At 40.7% G+C, this 16,589-nt stretch overlaps 1 protein-coding gene across 4 annotated transcripts in view; it reads left to right on the top strand.

Annotated features, from left to right (window-relative positions):
* The window catches only part of RALGAPA2 (Ral GTPase activating protein catalytic subunit alpha 2), a 194,589-nt gene that overhangs the window by 163,067 nt on the left and 14,933 nt on the right, over positions 1–16,589 (top strand). For 3 of the 4 annotated variants that reach the window (XM_053394871.1, XM_053394870.1, XM_053394872.1), the window contains one exon: positions 4,943–5,064. The exons of the other annotated variant lie outside the window; for it this stretch is intronic. In XM_053394871.1, the coding sequence (XP_053250846.1) occupies positions 4,943–5,064 (122 nt within the window). The remainder of the gene's footprint in view (positions 1–4,942; positions 5,065–16,589) is intronic. 4 annotated transcript variants of the gene reach the window in all.

Below are 16,589 nucleotides of genomic sequence, written 5' to 3'. Positions count from 1 at the left end.
ATAACCGAAGCAATAGGACTTCACTTCTGTCCCCAACTGCAGCTACAGTTGTACCTTGGAAGTCGAATGGAATTCGTTCCGGAAGTCTGTTCGACTTACAAAATGTTCAGAAACCATGGTGCAGCTACCGATTGGCTGCAGGAAGCTCCTGCAGCCAATCAGAAGCCGCGTAAGCTGCATTGGACATTTGGGTTCCAAATAATTTTCACAAACCAGAACACTCACTTCTGGGTTTGCAGTGCTCGGGAGCCAAAATGTTTGACTTCCAAGGTACAACTATATATATTTTTTCCCCTTGGTTGAGGAAGCTTTACTGTAATGTGGCCTCTCTTGCATTTCGAAATAGACCATCATGCAAGTGGACAAACTGTTCAAGAGAGATGCCAGAAGTGAAAAATAGTCATCTCTGAAGTATCTGGCAAGGCTATGTGTACAGCAGCACACCTCCATGTTCAGTTAAGGTTTAGTTTCTAAAGCAAATACATTACTATTGTATTAGTCCAGTCATTTTAAAATTGATAATATTTGAATATAAAACATATCCATCACATAAACGTATATTAAAATTAGACAAAATAGAACACAAACTACACCAAAATTAGATAAAAGCAAATACCCACTACAGATAATTAGTATCAAGGGAAGCTTTCACCCCTAAAAAATTGTTGGTGAAAGTTATGCAGAGACATTGTCTGGTGCAGTTCTTTGGGCTGGGAACCACTGTGGAAAACCCTAATGGCTTTTTGCTGTTTAAACTGAAGAACAAGGGGAGCTTGGGGAAAATCCTGTATTAGTGCAGCATGCTTTTGAGCAGTTGTTGTTATCTGTCTGTCTTGAGAGAAAATGGAGTGAGCTTCCAGGTGTGTTAGCAGCACCCAAGTGACCTCCCCATGGTGCAAGCCCGGGCAGAATGGGGGTAGCCAGGATTTTTGTGGGGGGGCAGAACTTCAGTTAAGTATTATTATTGAGTTGGGGGGCAGCTGCACCCCTAACCCCCCCCCCGGTTACGCCCATGCCGGGCAATGTGGATGGAGGTCCTGGGCTGCCCAGATGACAAATCTAAAGACTTGTTAGTACATAGCCAAAGGCACCTGAGGTTCCTGAGTGCTCATATTTCTGGGAAATTAAGTTGGTTGGATCCAAACTGGCAGTTGTGTGGAAGATCCATGATCAAGATATTCTGCTTTAAATAATAAGAATAAGAATAAGCAGCTATGCAATAATGCTGGTGTGAAGACCAGAGAAACAATGGGAGAGAATGTTCCTTTAGCTCCCTTATTGTTTGCCTGATCTAAATTGCTCCTTCTCCAAGTTACTGTTTGCTCCACGAGGAATAGGACAGATAGAGCCACAGGTACTGTAGCTATCTTTCCCCCCTCTATAGTAAATAGCAGCTTCACCTGAGCAGCACAGTTTAGATAAAAGGAATAGTTAAATATCTTCTATGAGTCCCACTCCTCTACTGAAGCAGTAGAGTGAGAGACCTAATCACTGATATCCCGTATCGTATCTTCTTTGGTCATCAGATAGAGATCTTTGGGTGAGTGAAAGGGTGGGCAAAGATGTTTATTAGCAATAATTTAATGCATGCTGTATAGGACATTAATATACTTTGACCCAAACCTGAAAGTGTGAATGGAGCAGGGGGGGAATTTGGGGGGAGTGACCTTTACCTCTCAAACTCATTCTTAATTTCCTATTTCAGATAAGTTATCTAAAGTTGGGGCTAAAGAGTGATTGTGTTGGTAGTTTCTTAGAAAAATATTAAGCAACTAAAGAAGACAAATCTAAAACTATTGCAGAGCCATCTTATTTTTCCTTTATGTAAACTGCAGAATGATTATGTGGTACAAAGAGAGCAAGTCATTACTTCTTGCGTTGTTATTAAGCTATTCTGTTATCTGTTAAGCACTATCAAATTGCACTTATCCCAAGGGCATACAGAATTCCCCCAAAAGATTTTCAGTTAAAACTACACAGTTGTGGTTGCTACTGGACCATAACCAAGGTTGTGTACTTTGCATTCAAAGTTTCACATCTAAATAACCTGTGAAGGATACTTTTTAAGAATATGACACGGTGAATTTATTTACAGTGCTTGATGCAGTCTTCTGATTGCTGTAAAATTATGTTGAAATAATGTCCACAGTCTCTCCAATACCTTTTGTTTAAATCATGTTAATTTTTACAGGTTAATGTGGTATCATTCTTCTTTGAGTTTTCTGCCTTTCATATAACCACCATAGTTTTGTGAAGTTTGTGACTGCAATCACGTATTTAAACTACCTGTTTTAAACAGATTTGTTAATTCCAGTATTCATAGCTAAATGGCAGGTAGGGTAGACTAAAGGGTAGACTAAAGTTCATTTTGTCTCACACAGCATGACTTTCTCCTCTTTCCATTACCCTTGTCTCACTTTCTCCTCACTAATCTGTAAAAAAATAATGTATTCATCACAAGGGTGCCTCTAGGCATCATGTGGCTTAGTGGAGAAAATAGTTGCTATTCTTATTCCAGCAGACATCAACCCACCTAAAAAAATTACTGCTGTGAGTACCATGGGTAGTATTCATTGGGTGATGATTATCAATAAAGTTAGCAAAGAGTAGACCTTAGTTTGTCTCTCTGTTACAGAAAACACTATAAAACTATCTGTGTTCTTAGTTACTAAATGTCTACAAGACTAGTTATCTGGCACAGAATGGACAGAAACCAGGATAAAACATTAACATGTTAAAGAAAGAAGGAATAAGAGGAATTGGGGAGCACTGCTGTTGCATGTTGCTCCCTACCTTGTGGGTGTGCAGAAAGGCTTTATTCAAATTGCTTTTTGATTGGAAAATATCTTTGCTTTATGGTAAAAGAAACGGATCAATGTAAGCAAACATCTAGGTATTCAGCAAATTTGTTGATTTCCAAATATTGTCAGGAAGGGATGCAGTTGCTTATCATTTTTTTACTCATGAACATTTTTATATGCTTTAACATTATTAATTTTATTACAACTTGAATTAATTTGCCAGTCTTGCTGCCTTAGGGTGCAGTGTTTAAATTATACATGAGCATTTCCTCCATTTATTATGCTGGATATGAAGTCTTTTTCATGGGATTTTATTAGGCGCAGCATGAAAAGAATTTCCAGTTTATCTGCCTCCGTTGAACTGAGCCCATGAGCAGACTGCATACTACAAGGGCCAAAGAGGAATTGAGAGTGGATGGCAGGTCCACAGAGGTCCACAGGCTCAGGTGGTTTACAGCCATAAGTTTAGCTTAGCTCTTCCAGTAATTTGTCACGCCTTGGTCTTCTCCTGCTGCGCCAGCACGTGCCAGCTTAGAGACAGAAAGTCTGTGCACCAGACGGCCACTCAGGCCTAACATCCTGCTGTTCAGGACCAGCGGCTTGCTGTGTCAGTGTGGAATAGAGAGCCCTGGCAACAGCCAAGTGCTGTGCCGAATAAGCATGTTCATAATGAGATGTGAATGGCATCAGTCAGTCCCTTTAGAAGAGGTGCTAGGCGTGTGCCTCCTCTCATAGGAAGTTTGGGAGCCTATTCATTAACCAGAGTCGCCAGGAGTTCAGCCTGTAACAGTGACGCAACCCCAAATACACTGAGGCTAGTGCTTGTACTGTCTGGAATGGGTTTTGAAAGCAGAAAGCAAATAAAAATGTCATCAGGTATATTTTGCAAAATGCCATGCTCACTTTCATTCCTAAAGACACAAAGTTATTTGAAATATGTTTTCATTTTGGGGCCCTTCCATGTCAGGTTCCTTAATGTGGTGATCAGTTAACTTGGATACTACACTGTATAACTGAAAAGGACTGCTGGGATTGTCCTCAAGGACATACCTTTCAAACAACGATAATGACACTTTTCAGTTCAGATGGTAGGAGTCACATAAAACTAAGCTCTTTTCTCATATTTAAAAATACTAGGAAACTCTGGAAACTTGTTTTTAAACTGAGTGACAGGGAATGACATTTCATACTGGCTGTTTGATTGTTTAATTCACAAAGTTGTATGTGAGATACTTCAATCTGTTGTAGATTTTTTTTTCAAAATGTTACCCTGTTGTTTGAAGTGCATGATTCACCTTCAAAGAAAACAGAAGCTGCACACAAAGAGAGAGATTTCCTCTCCCCCCTTCGAAAAGCGATCACAAGCGGGGGTCCGATTAAGACAGCTGGAAAGTTGCTTCAGCTTGTTACGCTTGTAAGTTTTATTGGTGACTGGTTTTTGATTATGCATTTGAATGGCGCGTGTTCCAGGTTGCCGCGTTTTAATTAAAAGGCAATACTGTTGGTTTTAGATGCTTTGTTGTCAGCATAATTAAGACTGAAGTGTATACATGCTCTATTTTTTTAAAAAAAGAGAATTGAATCCATCAAGAAATAAGAAATTTCAGATGCGTCAAATGAATCTTCTGAAAAAGCTTTAAGTATGACTTTATTATACTTTAGTATATTTCGATATTCTTATGAATAATAGGTGTTTTCATACTTTAATTTTTCTTATCCTTTTCTTTCCTATATTCTGTAGCTCAAGTTTAAATATATTTACATTTTGAAAAAATGATCTATTATATAGGAAAAATATATGTGGGGCTTCTGTTGAGTTTATTGGCTATGGCAATTTTCCTCATAGTTACATAATTATTTTCATTTCTCATTTATAAAGGTCTCAAATTTATTTTGTCAACCAGCCTTTTGAATGAAGAATGAAAAAACACTACATTCATATAGTGCTTATATTTAGCTGTCAGAAAAAGTTTGGTGTTTTTTTTTTAGAAATACATTTTACTGAAGTCCTTAGAATCTTGTAGCTTTGTCAAAACTGTTACAACTGTGGCTTGATTTTAATTGGAAAATGCATAGGTTGAATATCAGTTTCTTTGGCTTTGTATCTGTAAGAGTGCATTTCCTTAACCTGCTTCCAACAGTTATGAGGAAAGAGCTCTGTACCTCGAAGCAATAATCCACAACCACAAAGAAGCAATGACATTTGAGGATTTTGCTGCTCAGGTCTTCTCTCCCTCTCCCAGTTACTCCCTTAGTGGATGTGGTAAGTCTCATCATGTTGTTGTTTTTATTATTATTATTATTTTAACCGCTGAGAAGCACTTGAGCAGCAGATGTACACCTGCTTTTCACTGATAAATGGTTGCAAATTTAAGAAGAGCTTTCTCCCTCTGAATTAGCTAATGAATATCAAAAGAAATGATGACATTCATTTTAATTTGTTTTGCATCAGAGCTGTTCACTCAGTTCCTTTCTTCAGCTATCCTGTTAACCCCTGAATCTAGCAAGGTTAATGAACTTTCTCTCACTAATGTGTTCTGGTTCATTCAGGAGTGTGGGCTTCTTGCTGAGCTGAGAATATGTTGTGGAAAAGCTATTCGTGAATCAGTGCATACTAATCGAAAAATAGTTCCTCACAGTAGAAGCCATTGCTACTAATGCTAAATGGGGATTATGCTTCTGCAATGCTTGGACCAAGGATTAACACTGGTGGGGGTGGGGTGTGAGGGCAGTGTTTTGTCAGACAATCATAGTGCCAGTATGTGTGCGTTCTACACATCACAAAGCTTTCAAAGTTAGTTAAATGAGTTTATTTTAATTATATTTACATGTGTGCTTTTTAAAGAGACCTTTTGTTTTGAGGGTTCATTTCATAATCCATTGCTCTCATGTACAAGGAGAACACAAGGTTAACCAGATGGATTTCTAAACATAAATTCCTTTATTCCCTGTTTATACCCATTTTGTGAAACTGACTCTTTCTAATTATATTACGATGCTGCATTGGATTGTTGATGGATTATCTCAAACCCTGGTGAATGTTCTGCGTGTCTGTTTTCTTTCTCTCATTCTAACTGATCTTTATATCTGAACTAAGAAATATAACAGAAATTAAATTTACTGAAATGAATCACTTGACAAATAGAATCAGACACGCATCACTGTTTAACATTACTGGCTTCAGTCCTTGAGCTTTTCGAGCTTTGTTAAGAGATAAGAGGTATTTGCGTGTACTTGTACTGGTCGCCAATAGCAGCAGGCAGAAGGCTTTGGAGATAAGCAAGCTGGCAGAAGCAAAGAGGAACCAGTGCTATTTACATAATCACACCTCTGCTTCCTGGAGAGGCGTCAAGAGACAGGAATGGCCTCTATTGATCTTTGTTGAACTGGAATACTAAACAACATTAGAAAAGCTTATAAGTAAAGCTTTGATTAATATTTTCTTTATTAAAAATGTGGAACAGCTATGAAATAAACCACACACATAAATACTCTTGAGACAAAATTGTGTCATTTGTTGCATAAAAGTGTAATTCTTATACTAATTTGGATATTATCAAGAAATTTAGCTGGTTATGCAATTGAAAATAACAACAGAAAGCTCTAATTTAAAAAAAAAATCACCTACTTTAAGTCACTTATCATAGCTACCTTTGTGTAGTTCTAGTATGTATTGGACATTGTGAAATAATAAAATTAGATGCATTGGGGTCAGTGAACTAAGAACCAGTCTTGCATCCTTCTTCAGATTAATAGGTAAAGGTAAAGGGACCCCTGACCATGAGGTCCAGTTGTGACCGACTGGGGTTGCGGCGCTCATCTCGCTTTATTGGCCGAGAGAGTCGTACAGCTTCTGGGTCATGTAGCCAGCAGGACTAAGCCGTTTCTGGCGAACCAGAGCAGCGCACGGAAACGCCGTTTACCTTCCCACCGGAGCGGTACCTATTTATCTACCTGCACTTTGACATGCTTTAGAACTGCTAGGTTGGCAGGATCAGGGACAGAGCAACAGGAGCTCACCCTGTCACGGGGATTCGAACCACCGACCTTCTGATCGGCAAGTCCTAGGCTCTGTGGTTTAACCCACAGCGCCACCCACGTCCCGCTTCAGATTAATACAAGATGTTAAATAACACACCTGTGTGTTTTGTATAATTCCCTTTTGCTATTCTGAGGTTTAAATAGCTGATCCTTATGGAGTGAGGCTCAACTGCCTACACTAGTTAGAAAATCAGTGATCCAGCACTACTACTATTTTTGTGCATTTAACTTTTTAAAAAGCCTTAAATGTTTAATATCCCACCAAATCAAAACTTTACAACAACTTGCAATTTATATTTTAAAATAATTCAAAGTGCAACAATGTTATAAAAAGATAACTAAAATAGCAGCACAAGCCAACAGCATTAAACAGATTTAAAGAAGATTAGAAGTCTGGCACCAGAAACACATAAGGATTTGGCTCTGCATGAACCTAGTTAGGGAACAAATTCCAGAAATGGGATGCACCACTGAAAAGGCCAGTTTCCCCAGTTGGCATTTCTCATCTCCAAAGGCAGAGTTGGAGAACACAGGATTGACAATGACTTCAATATTCAGGCGGATTCCTATGGCATTAGAGGATCGTTTAGATACGCAGATCCTAAGTCATAACCAGATCCTAAATCTCAGGGTTTCTAGAGCAGCAGAGCATTAAAAAGGGGGGTGTTCAAATGCAGAAGGTTAGCTGCATCTAGATAAGAAGCTATTTTATAACAGAAGTCATAAGCTTTTTTTTCTGAACCCAAGTTCTGAAAGTATAAAGAAGAAATTCAGTTGAGCAGTTAAATTTAATCCTATAAAATTCTAATCCATATGTGTGCCTTCATTTAACTTCATTTTGTAAGAGTGTTCAGTGCTTGGTGGGCTAAATACAACGCGCCCAGCCTGACCTGAGGGGCGGAGAGAGGCTGCGGGCACAGTGCTCCTAGCTGCAGCTCCTCCATCCCGAGTCAAGCCTGGGAAGGGGAAAAGAGGCAAGATGCAGCCGGCTCCTTCTGCGCCCTGCCCCTTTGGGCACGCCCCGCTCCCGGCCCTGCGTGGTGTTTGGCAGACTCCGCCACTGGCTGAATATATACGTAAACAGCATGGGGGAACCCACTTGCGTCAGAAAACATGAGGATAACTTAAAATGCACATGTATTATGTAGAAGATGCATAAAAGTTTCTCTATGATACATGATTTTAGTGTTTTTATATTTGACCCAGTTAGTTGACTATATGCTAAATATGAGTTAGCAGAGCAGTGCAAAGGATAATGCAATTCTAGACTCCATCAACGGAAGTAATGGTACCACTCTATTCTCCCCAGCCCATTGGGTTTAGCTCCCATAGGGAAAAACAGTATTTGTACTATAACAGCTAATACACACATGCATAATTGTGTAGTTGTGGTAAGCCTTAGTAACAGAAACAATGTTCCATAAAAGTTCAAATAACTCAACAGTAACCAGATGTTGTTAGCTGGAGTTTATGGAGTCTGTAATCTAAGTATGTCCAATTGTCAGGGATGCTGAATGTAATCCAACAATATCTGGATTGTAATCCAGATTGAAGTGTTGTCAAGATGCAGATGATACCAGACTCCATATCTCTCTTCTAACTGAATTGGGAGAAGTGGTTGAGGTGTTAGGCTGGTGTTTGGATCAGGCGATGGGCTGCATATAGGCCAATAAATTGAAGCTGAATGCTGAAAAGACACAGGGGTTTCTCTTGCCTGCAAGATGGTGGGGCAGCCTGTTCTGGATATGCAGTGGTACCTCAGGTTAAGTGCTTAATTGGTTCCGGAAGTCCGTTCTTAACCTGAAGCATTCTTAACCTGAAGTGGACTTTCCCATTGAAAGTAATAGAAAGTGGATTGATCCATTCCAGACAATGAAAAACACCCCCTAAAACAGCAATTTAACACGAATATTACTGTCTAACAAGACCATTGATCCATAAAATGAAGGCAATAATTAATGTACTGTACTATAAAATAAATAAGACAGTATTTTAGATGAAAAAAATCAACATTTATATTTTTTCTTATGATAGTCAGTTTGGATGGGGGGCTTTTATCCATTTCTGAAGTCACACAATCAACCAGTAGCTGAACTAGGTTCCACACAGTCACAAAAGCGAAGTCACAAGTCAGTCCCTTAAAATGAAGAACAAGTCACAGTCAAAAAACCGAAAAAGCCACACAAACTAAAATGCAAAAAGGAACCAGACGATGAAAAGTCACCCCTAAAACAGCAATTTTACATGAATTTTACTATCTAACGAGGCCATTGATCTATAAAATGAAATCAATAAAACAGTACAAAATGAAAATGTGATTCAATCACAATCAGCTTGGCTCCCGGCATTCATGGAGGCCTCAGAGAGCTCCGTAGGCCCCGCAGATGTCCGGGCTTGGCTCCAGGCAGCGGCCAGGCCTCTGAGAGCTCAGACAACCTATTTCTGGGTTACAATCGTTCATAACCTGAAAAAACGTAAGTTGAAGCGTTCATAACCTGAGGTACCACTGTAGATGCTCCTGGAGGCTCAGGTGGCCTCAATGGCTAGGAATGCCTTTTTCCAGCTACATCAGGTCTGCCACCTCTAGCCCCTTTTGGACAGGAATGATTTTGCCACTGCACTCCTTGCTCCAGTTAGATTGGATTTTTGCAGTGCGCTGTATGTGGGGCTGCCCTTGAAAATGAGTAGGTCCAAAATGCAGCCACCAGAATACTGGCTGGGGTTCCATTTAGATAAGATATGAACCATGTTTTAAAACAACAATGGTTTCCAGTTTGTTTCAGGGCCTAATTCAAGGTGCTCATGTCCATGTTTAAAACTCTACGTCTCAGGCCTCAAATATCTGAAAGATATTCTTCCCTACAGACCCTCTCTGGTCTTAAGATCAGCAGAGGAGGCCCTCTTCGGAGTTCCACTGCCTTCAGAAGCTCAGGGAAGAGGGCATGCTCTGGTAGCCCTCGGAAGTGGAACTCCCTCTCCTCTGGCACCTGCACTATACTGTTTTTGGTGAATGCCAAAGATACACCTCTTTAAGCCAACCTTTGCCACCTGAGGTGTATTTTTTTTAGAACCCACCCTATTTTTGTGATTGTAAGTTGCTGTATACTGTTTTTAATATTGTATTTCACATTGTTGTAACCTGCCCTGGAACCTTAGGGTGAAGGAATAACAATATAGCACGGGAAGGCACGATGTTGGCTACTCCTGAAATAACTTGATGCAGAGCTACATAATAGAACATTTAAACCTAAAATTCATGTGCCAAAGTTATGTGGCATCTGAAAATCCATATCCAAAAACACATTTTTAATATGTAAATTGTAGTTGGTCCTTCAGAGGGTTAACTGAAATGGGCACACTTGACTGCTGAGAGGACTGATCTAATCACAGTCATATCCAAGTGCATCTGTTCATCATGAGGTCACTCACGTGCATGCTAATGATTTGAAAAATAAAGAATAATGCTCAGAAAAAATAAAGCTAATGCAACTCTTTTGCCAGTTGCAGAAGCAAGATACACGCTCTGACAGCTGTCACCAAACTTAAGAAGAAACTGTGGAATCCACTGTAATTTGCTGATAATTTGTTTACAATTACAGAATAATTGAATAGCATAGCTGTTTTGTGGATCTATGGATATCACACACAACGTTCATAAGACTTACGTTAAATGCAAATTTGATTGTCCAGAATGCTAGGTTGTTTTTGCTTAACATAATAAATGTATATTCCCCTATTTCTAATACATTAAAGCAAAACAAAGTTATTTAAGTATATCCTACATAATAATTAGCTCTATTCTTGTGAATACTTAATTATAGCACAGCAAACATCATTTGTTTTAAAGGAATATAGCCGATTCTAAATATTGTTGTTGGAGTTTGTAATTAATTTAAATTCTAAGTTCCCCCCCCTTCTCTCAGCTATACTCTTAACCAGGCAGGTGTTAATTTAGCTCGTGCAGCTTCAAGCTGACTGAGTAATTTGATAGTGTTTTTGCACAGCACAGTTTATAAATCTAAATAAGCTTTCTCCTAACAAAATGGCTGCTTTTCAGCTTGTAGGCTAGGTGCAATACTGACTGCTGGTTTTGGATGATACATTTGTTGCCCGTCCAGACAACCTATTTACTTAGCATTCATCCTGATTCGCTAGCACAAAGCTTATGTAGAGAGGTTATTCAGCATTCATTCTGATTTCTATATGGATCAGTTATACTACAATGAGCATTTGTCCTGCCTTTATCCTGATTTGATGTGTGTACAGGTATTCCTGTAAGTCATTTGTTCAGCCCACACTTTTCAACACATTTCTCCATCACTTTCCAAACTGCAAAAAATCCAGATTTTGTTTAAAAGTTGATTTATTGAGCTAGGGCAACATAATTATTTAATCCACTTTAGATGCAGAAATATATGCTTGAATCTGACCTGAAAAATAGTGACATTCTGGAGGCTTCCCTGCTGCTGCTTTGTGGATTGCTACCAAACAAGGCTCAAATTATGAGGAAAGGTAAGGAGGCCCTTAATGAAAAACACAATTTCATCTTCTGACTCCTCCAAAGTAGGCAATTTGTGCCCCACGGCTTCCGTATCAATAGTTAATGGGTCTGTCTCCCCCTCCACCACCCAGTAATTCAGCTACCAAATGATACAGAAAACCAAATTCTATAAAAATGTAAGCATAATATTACTTGAACAAAACATATAATATAGGCAGCCCCTCGTTTACACATGTTCGGTATGTGTGCGACCATGTATATTGTGCCAAACCTGGAAGTGACCTGGAAATGTCATAAAGAGGTCACTAAAATGCCACTAAAAGGGTGGGGTGGGGCAGAATGAGGTGTTTTCAGGCTTTTAGAATGATATGCAATTTCTCTGCCCCCGCCCCCGCTGTGCCTCAGAACATAATCCCCATGTAAAGGGGGGGGCTGCCTGTACTACAGTACATTCACAAGCAATTGTTTCCCAAGACAAGCTCTTTGTATAAACGCGGGTATGGGACGCGGGTGGCGCTGTGGGTTAAACCACAGAGCCTAGGGCTTGCCGATCAGAAGGTTGGAGGTTCGAATCCCCGCAACGGGGTGAGCTCCCGTTGCTCGGTCCCTGCTCCTGCCAACCTAGCAGTTCGAAAGCACGGCAAAGTGCAAGTAGATAAATAGGTACCGCTCCGGCGGGAAGGTAAACGGCATTTCCGTGCGCTGCTCTGGTTCGCCAGAAGCGGCTTAGTCATGCTGGCCACATGACCCGGAAGCTGTACGCCAGCTCCCTCGGCCAATAAAGTGAGATGAGCGCCGCAACCCCAGAGTCGGTCACGACTGGACCTAATGGTCAGGGGTCCCTTTACCTTTACCTATAAACTAAGCATGTTGATGGGGAGTGATAATGTGCCCACTGGCCCTGCTCCTGATGTTGGATGCCATGGCCTGCATGTCAGTGTGACATCTGAAAGGAAGTCTGTGTATGCATTGGCTCTCCCATAGGCAGCTGTGCTTGTGTAAGTTCCACTTTTTAGAGCACAGGTGGCCATTCCTCTTCCATGCATTCAGTTCTACATGTAGCCAACATGATGCCCTTCAGATGTTCTTGGACACCAACTCCCATCAGTCCCAGCCAGCATGGAGGGCACTGCATTGGCTCACCTTGATTTAGCCTATGCATGGAGGTTACCTTGCGAAAAGAACTTAGAGTTAAATGCTTGAAGGATCAGGTCTTCCTAAAGCTGGAAGGTATATTCTTATACAAGAAGCTAGGCATTAATTTCATTCTCCCTGTTTCTCATTTTTCTAACATTAAATTCAGTTCACATTTCTGCAGCAATTTGTGATTTATTTATTTTTAATTCTCATGAGAATTACACCATTTTCATGAGAATTTCTCCTAATAAACACATATTTGTATGCATTTTTGAGTAGTGTGCACATTTTTGCAAGCAATTTCTACTATATAATGCATTTTTATGCTACTTTCATTAGTAGTAGTAGTAAAAAGACATTCAGAATTGTGCCACAAATCTGGCTCTTAATTTCTACCAACACAAATACAGAAACACAATTTTCCTTGTCTAACAGCAAAAAGCACAGAAACTCACAGAAATTCTTTTTGTGGCTAAACTCAATTATTTTTCATGGGGAACCTTATATAGAGGTAATAATGTGAACAACATCCTCTATAGCTGTTTTACAAAATACACAGAAACACTGTTCCAAGGGCAGTTCCCTCTACTGGCCATCCAGAAAAGTGGAGGTCACAACACTCAGTCTTTATTCTGTAAGAGCAATTCTCCATGGAGCCAAAATAATTAAATATTATGTATTTTTATTTTTATGCACATCTCATCCTTTTATATGCATTTTTATAAACATTGGTTGGAAAACTGCATCACAAAATTTAGATAAGTGTGGATCTTGAAGGATAGGTGTGTTTTGGTTCTCATATTGTTTTGGAAAGTGTAAGTTTGAAAATGATCACTGCAGATGGTGACAGCAGTCACGAAATTAAAAGACGCCTGCTCCTTGGGAGAAAGGCGATGGCAAACCTAGACAGCATCTTAAAAAGCAGAGACATCACCTTACCAACAAAGGTCCGTATAGTTAAAGCCATGGTTTTCCCAGTAGTGATGTATGGAAGTGAGAGCTGGACCATAAAGAAGGCTGATCGCCGAAGAATTGATGCTTTTGAATTATGGTGCTGGAGGAGACTCTTGAGAGTCCCATGGACTGCAAGAAGATCAAACCTCTCCATTCTGAAGGAAATCAGCCCTGAGTGCTCACTGGAAGGACAGATCGTCAAGCTGAGCCTCCAATACTTTGGCCACCTCATGAGAAGAGAAGGCTCCCTGGAAAAGACCCTGATGTTGGGAAGGATTGAGGGCACAAGAAGAAGGGGACGACAGAGGACAAGATGGTTGGACAGTGTTCTCGAAGCTACCAGCATGAGTCTGACCAACCAAACTGCGGGAGGCAGTGGAAGACAGGAGTGCCTGGCGTGCTCTGGTCCATGGGGTCACGAAGAGTCGGACACGACTAAACGACTAAACAACAACAAGTTTGAAAAACTCAGTTTTAAATGTAAACTGAATCAAATTTCTCCCCCATCCCTGCAAGCAGCCAATGTGCCAACTCAAATGTGCTGTTTATGGCATGGTGCAGTCTTCTCATGCAAGTGGGATATCTCAAAATTTGCAGCGGGGTCTATTCATAAATCCCATCTCTCCATTAGGATTATATCATAGAGAAGGATGGCGCAGGGCAGTGCCCACCCACCGGATCCCCCTCAGCCTCCCTCCAGCTGGAGGGAACCGAAGGTCACAGTTCCTCCGGCGGTGTTTCCTGCCCCCACGGTGCAGCACGCCCCCACCTGCCCCAGGCGCCCACGGGGCACACTCCACCACTGTACAGAGGTAGCTGAGCTGCACCCAGAACAGATTACTACTATGTGTTATACATGAAGCTGCCCTTGAAGACTTTCTGGAAATTTCACTTAGTTCAGAATGCTGCTGCTAGACTACTAACCAGGGACAACTTTGAAACCCATTCAGTCAGGTTTGAAAAATCTTCACTGGCTACCTGTCTGTTCCTGAGCACAATTCTACATAAGAATCTGAGTACCTTCAGAACCAGCTCCTTCTGTATGTGCCTGCTTGATCAGTTACATCTTTGTCCAAAGCCTTTCCTAGTTGCCACCCATTTAATATCTGATAGCAGGGGCACCAAGAAAAAAGGCCCTTTGGTTATGGAGTTCACCCAGAAGGTTCATTGGTGCCAACTATTGTATCTGTTTGGTGTCAGGCAAAAACCTTTTTTTGCTCCATTTTTTAAAGCAGAAATTAACTGAGATTGATTTTAACTGACATTCTAAGCGTATATCTACTGTATTTAAAAATCACTATTTTCTTGTTAACAAACCCTGATAGTAGTCATACTTAAGGACGGGGGTATAAATCTTACCATACATAAATAACTAAAAAATTGAAGTTCTCAATCCAGTGTTGTGAAAATTGTGTATCCCATGCTAGGGATCATTCAGGAAGGAATTGAAAGACAAATCTGTGTTCAGTTCTGGTCACCTCCCTTTAAAAAGGGATATTGTAGAGCTGGAAAAGCACAACAAAAATGTTCATGGGACTGAAGCAACTCCCTTTTGAGATAAGGTTGCAACATTTGGGTCTTTTTAGCTTAGAGAAGAGGCAAGTAAGAGGAGGCATGGGGGACTTTCTGGAGCTGAATTGGGGAAGGAAGAGGGGCTGCAAGGAATGAAGAGGGACGAGAAGGACCATTGTGTGATGTTTGAAGGCACCCATAACTTTCTAAGACAGCCTGAACTAAATTCCATCCATGAAGTTAGGACATCCCACTGGCAGTTTAGTCTTCAGAGTATTCATATGCATGGGTGGAATGGAACTCTGTGCTATTAGACACATTCTGTCTGTACAAGCATTGCAACTTGCCAGATGGAACCACCCCTCTCCTCCCCAATACTGTTTTGTGGGTTCTTCTGAACGCCCCCCCACCTGAGATGATTTCAGGAGGTGTGAGAGAAGGAGAGGGGAGTAAGCTTCATTGTGCAAGTGGGGTTCATTAGGGGAATCCACCCCATGTTCTTATTCTATGTATCAGGGTGGGGAGAGAATGTTTTTTATTAAAGTAAGAAAGGGGTAGAAATCTGCTATATTAACTATCCTGCCATAAATCTTTGCTTTGACTACCAATCCAAGCCAATATTTTGTTGCAACTGCTTGATACTTCCAGGGTCATGTTTTCCGCCATGTAACAAAGCCAGAGTATTATGGATATCCTATCAAAAGTAACCACAACCAAATTATTTAGCTGCAGATGTAATATACTGGTTGCATCTTTTGAAAAAGCTACACAAATACACAATAGACTCTTTGCCTATTGTATATGTAGGAGCAAATTCAGTGGTTCAGTGGAGAAAATATATTTACTTAACCAGATAAAAGGCAAAGTTGTTTTCCTCCAGTTCAATTGATTCTGTTCAATCAGATACTATCACCTCCCCATGGTAATTCTTATCCATCTTCTAGGTCCATAAAGCTGGATGTATGTTATCACATTCATTTCTATGGCAACAGACTGATTACAAACAGAATTATGACTTCTAAAGGACCAAGAAGCAGCTGCTGAAAGAGGAAAAAATGTATTTGGGTCTTTCCCAGCAATAAAAACCCTGCACTTTTCTTAGTGCTTTATTCATTCTAGTACCATGATTCCATAGTATGATCCATGTCCCTGTGCCATGGAATGAAGGGGTTTTATTATTTTGTTTATTTATTCCATTTGTATGCCATCCAAGGGGTGTATGGAGTGTTAGGGGAGGGGTAGTTCCTCTGGTGGGGAATACTTCGTGCTCCTTCTGGGATAGTTTATCCACCTTTAGTCCCCACCCTGTACTCCATTCTCATCTGTGGTTCCTAGAAGCTGCCAGCATGTGACAGCAGCCACACCCTGGGAAACAGCTTTGGCTGGCTGGCTAAGCCAAGTGAGGGTGGCTGATGGGTCTCAAACCCTCCATGAGTTAGGGATTTACCCTGCATGTGAAGACAGGCTCCAGTAGATTCAGGGGAGAAGGCCAATAGTGGGTCCCATGTTCAAGAAGGTGGCTTCTGCACATGCTGTAGAGAGAAGTGAGGGGCAGATGGGCCCATCAACCTGGAAAGGGACTCAAATCTAGGAGAAGGAAAACTCTGACCCTAAACCTCTGCTGCTTTGTGGGATATCTTTGG

This window comes from Podarcis raffonei, chromosome 7 (assembly GCF_027172205.1).
Source record: "Podarcis raffonei isolate rPodRaf1 chromosome 7, rPodRaf1.pri, whole genome shotgun sequence".
NCBI lineage: Eukaryota > Metazoa > Chordata > Lepidosauria > Squamata > Lacertidae > Podarcis > Podarcis raffonei.
Note: the sequence above shows the minus strand (reverse complement) of the source record. Positions and strands in the feature narration are given on the sequence as shown.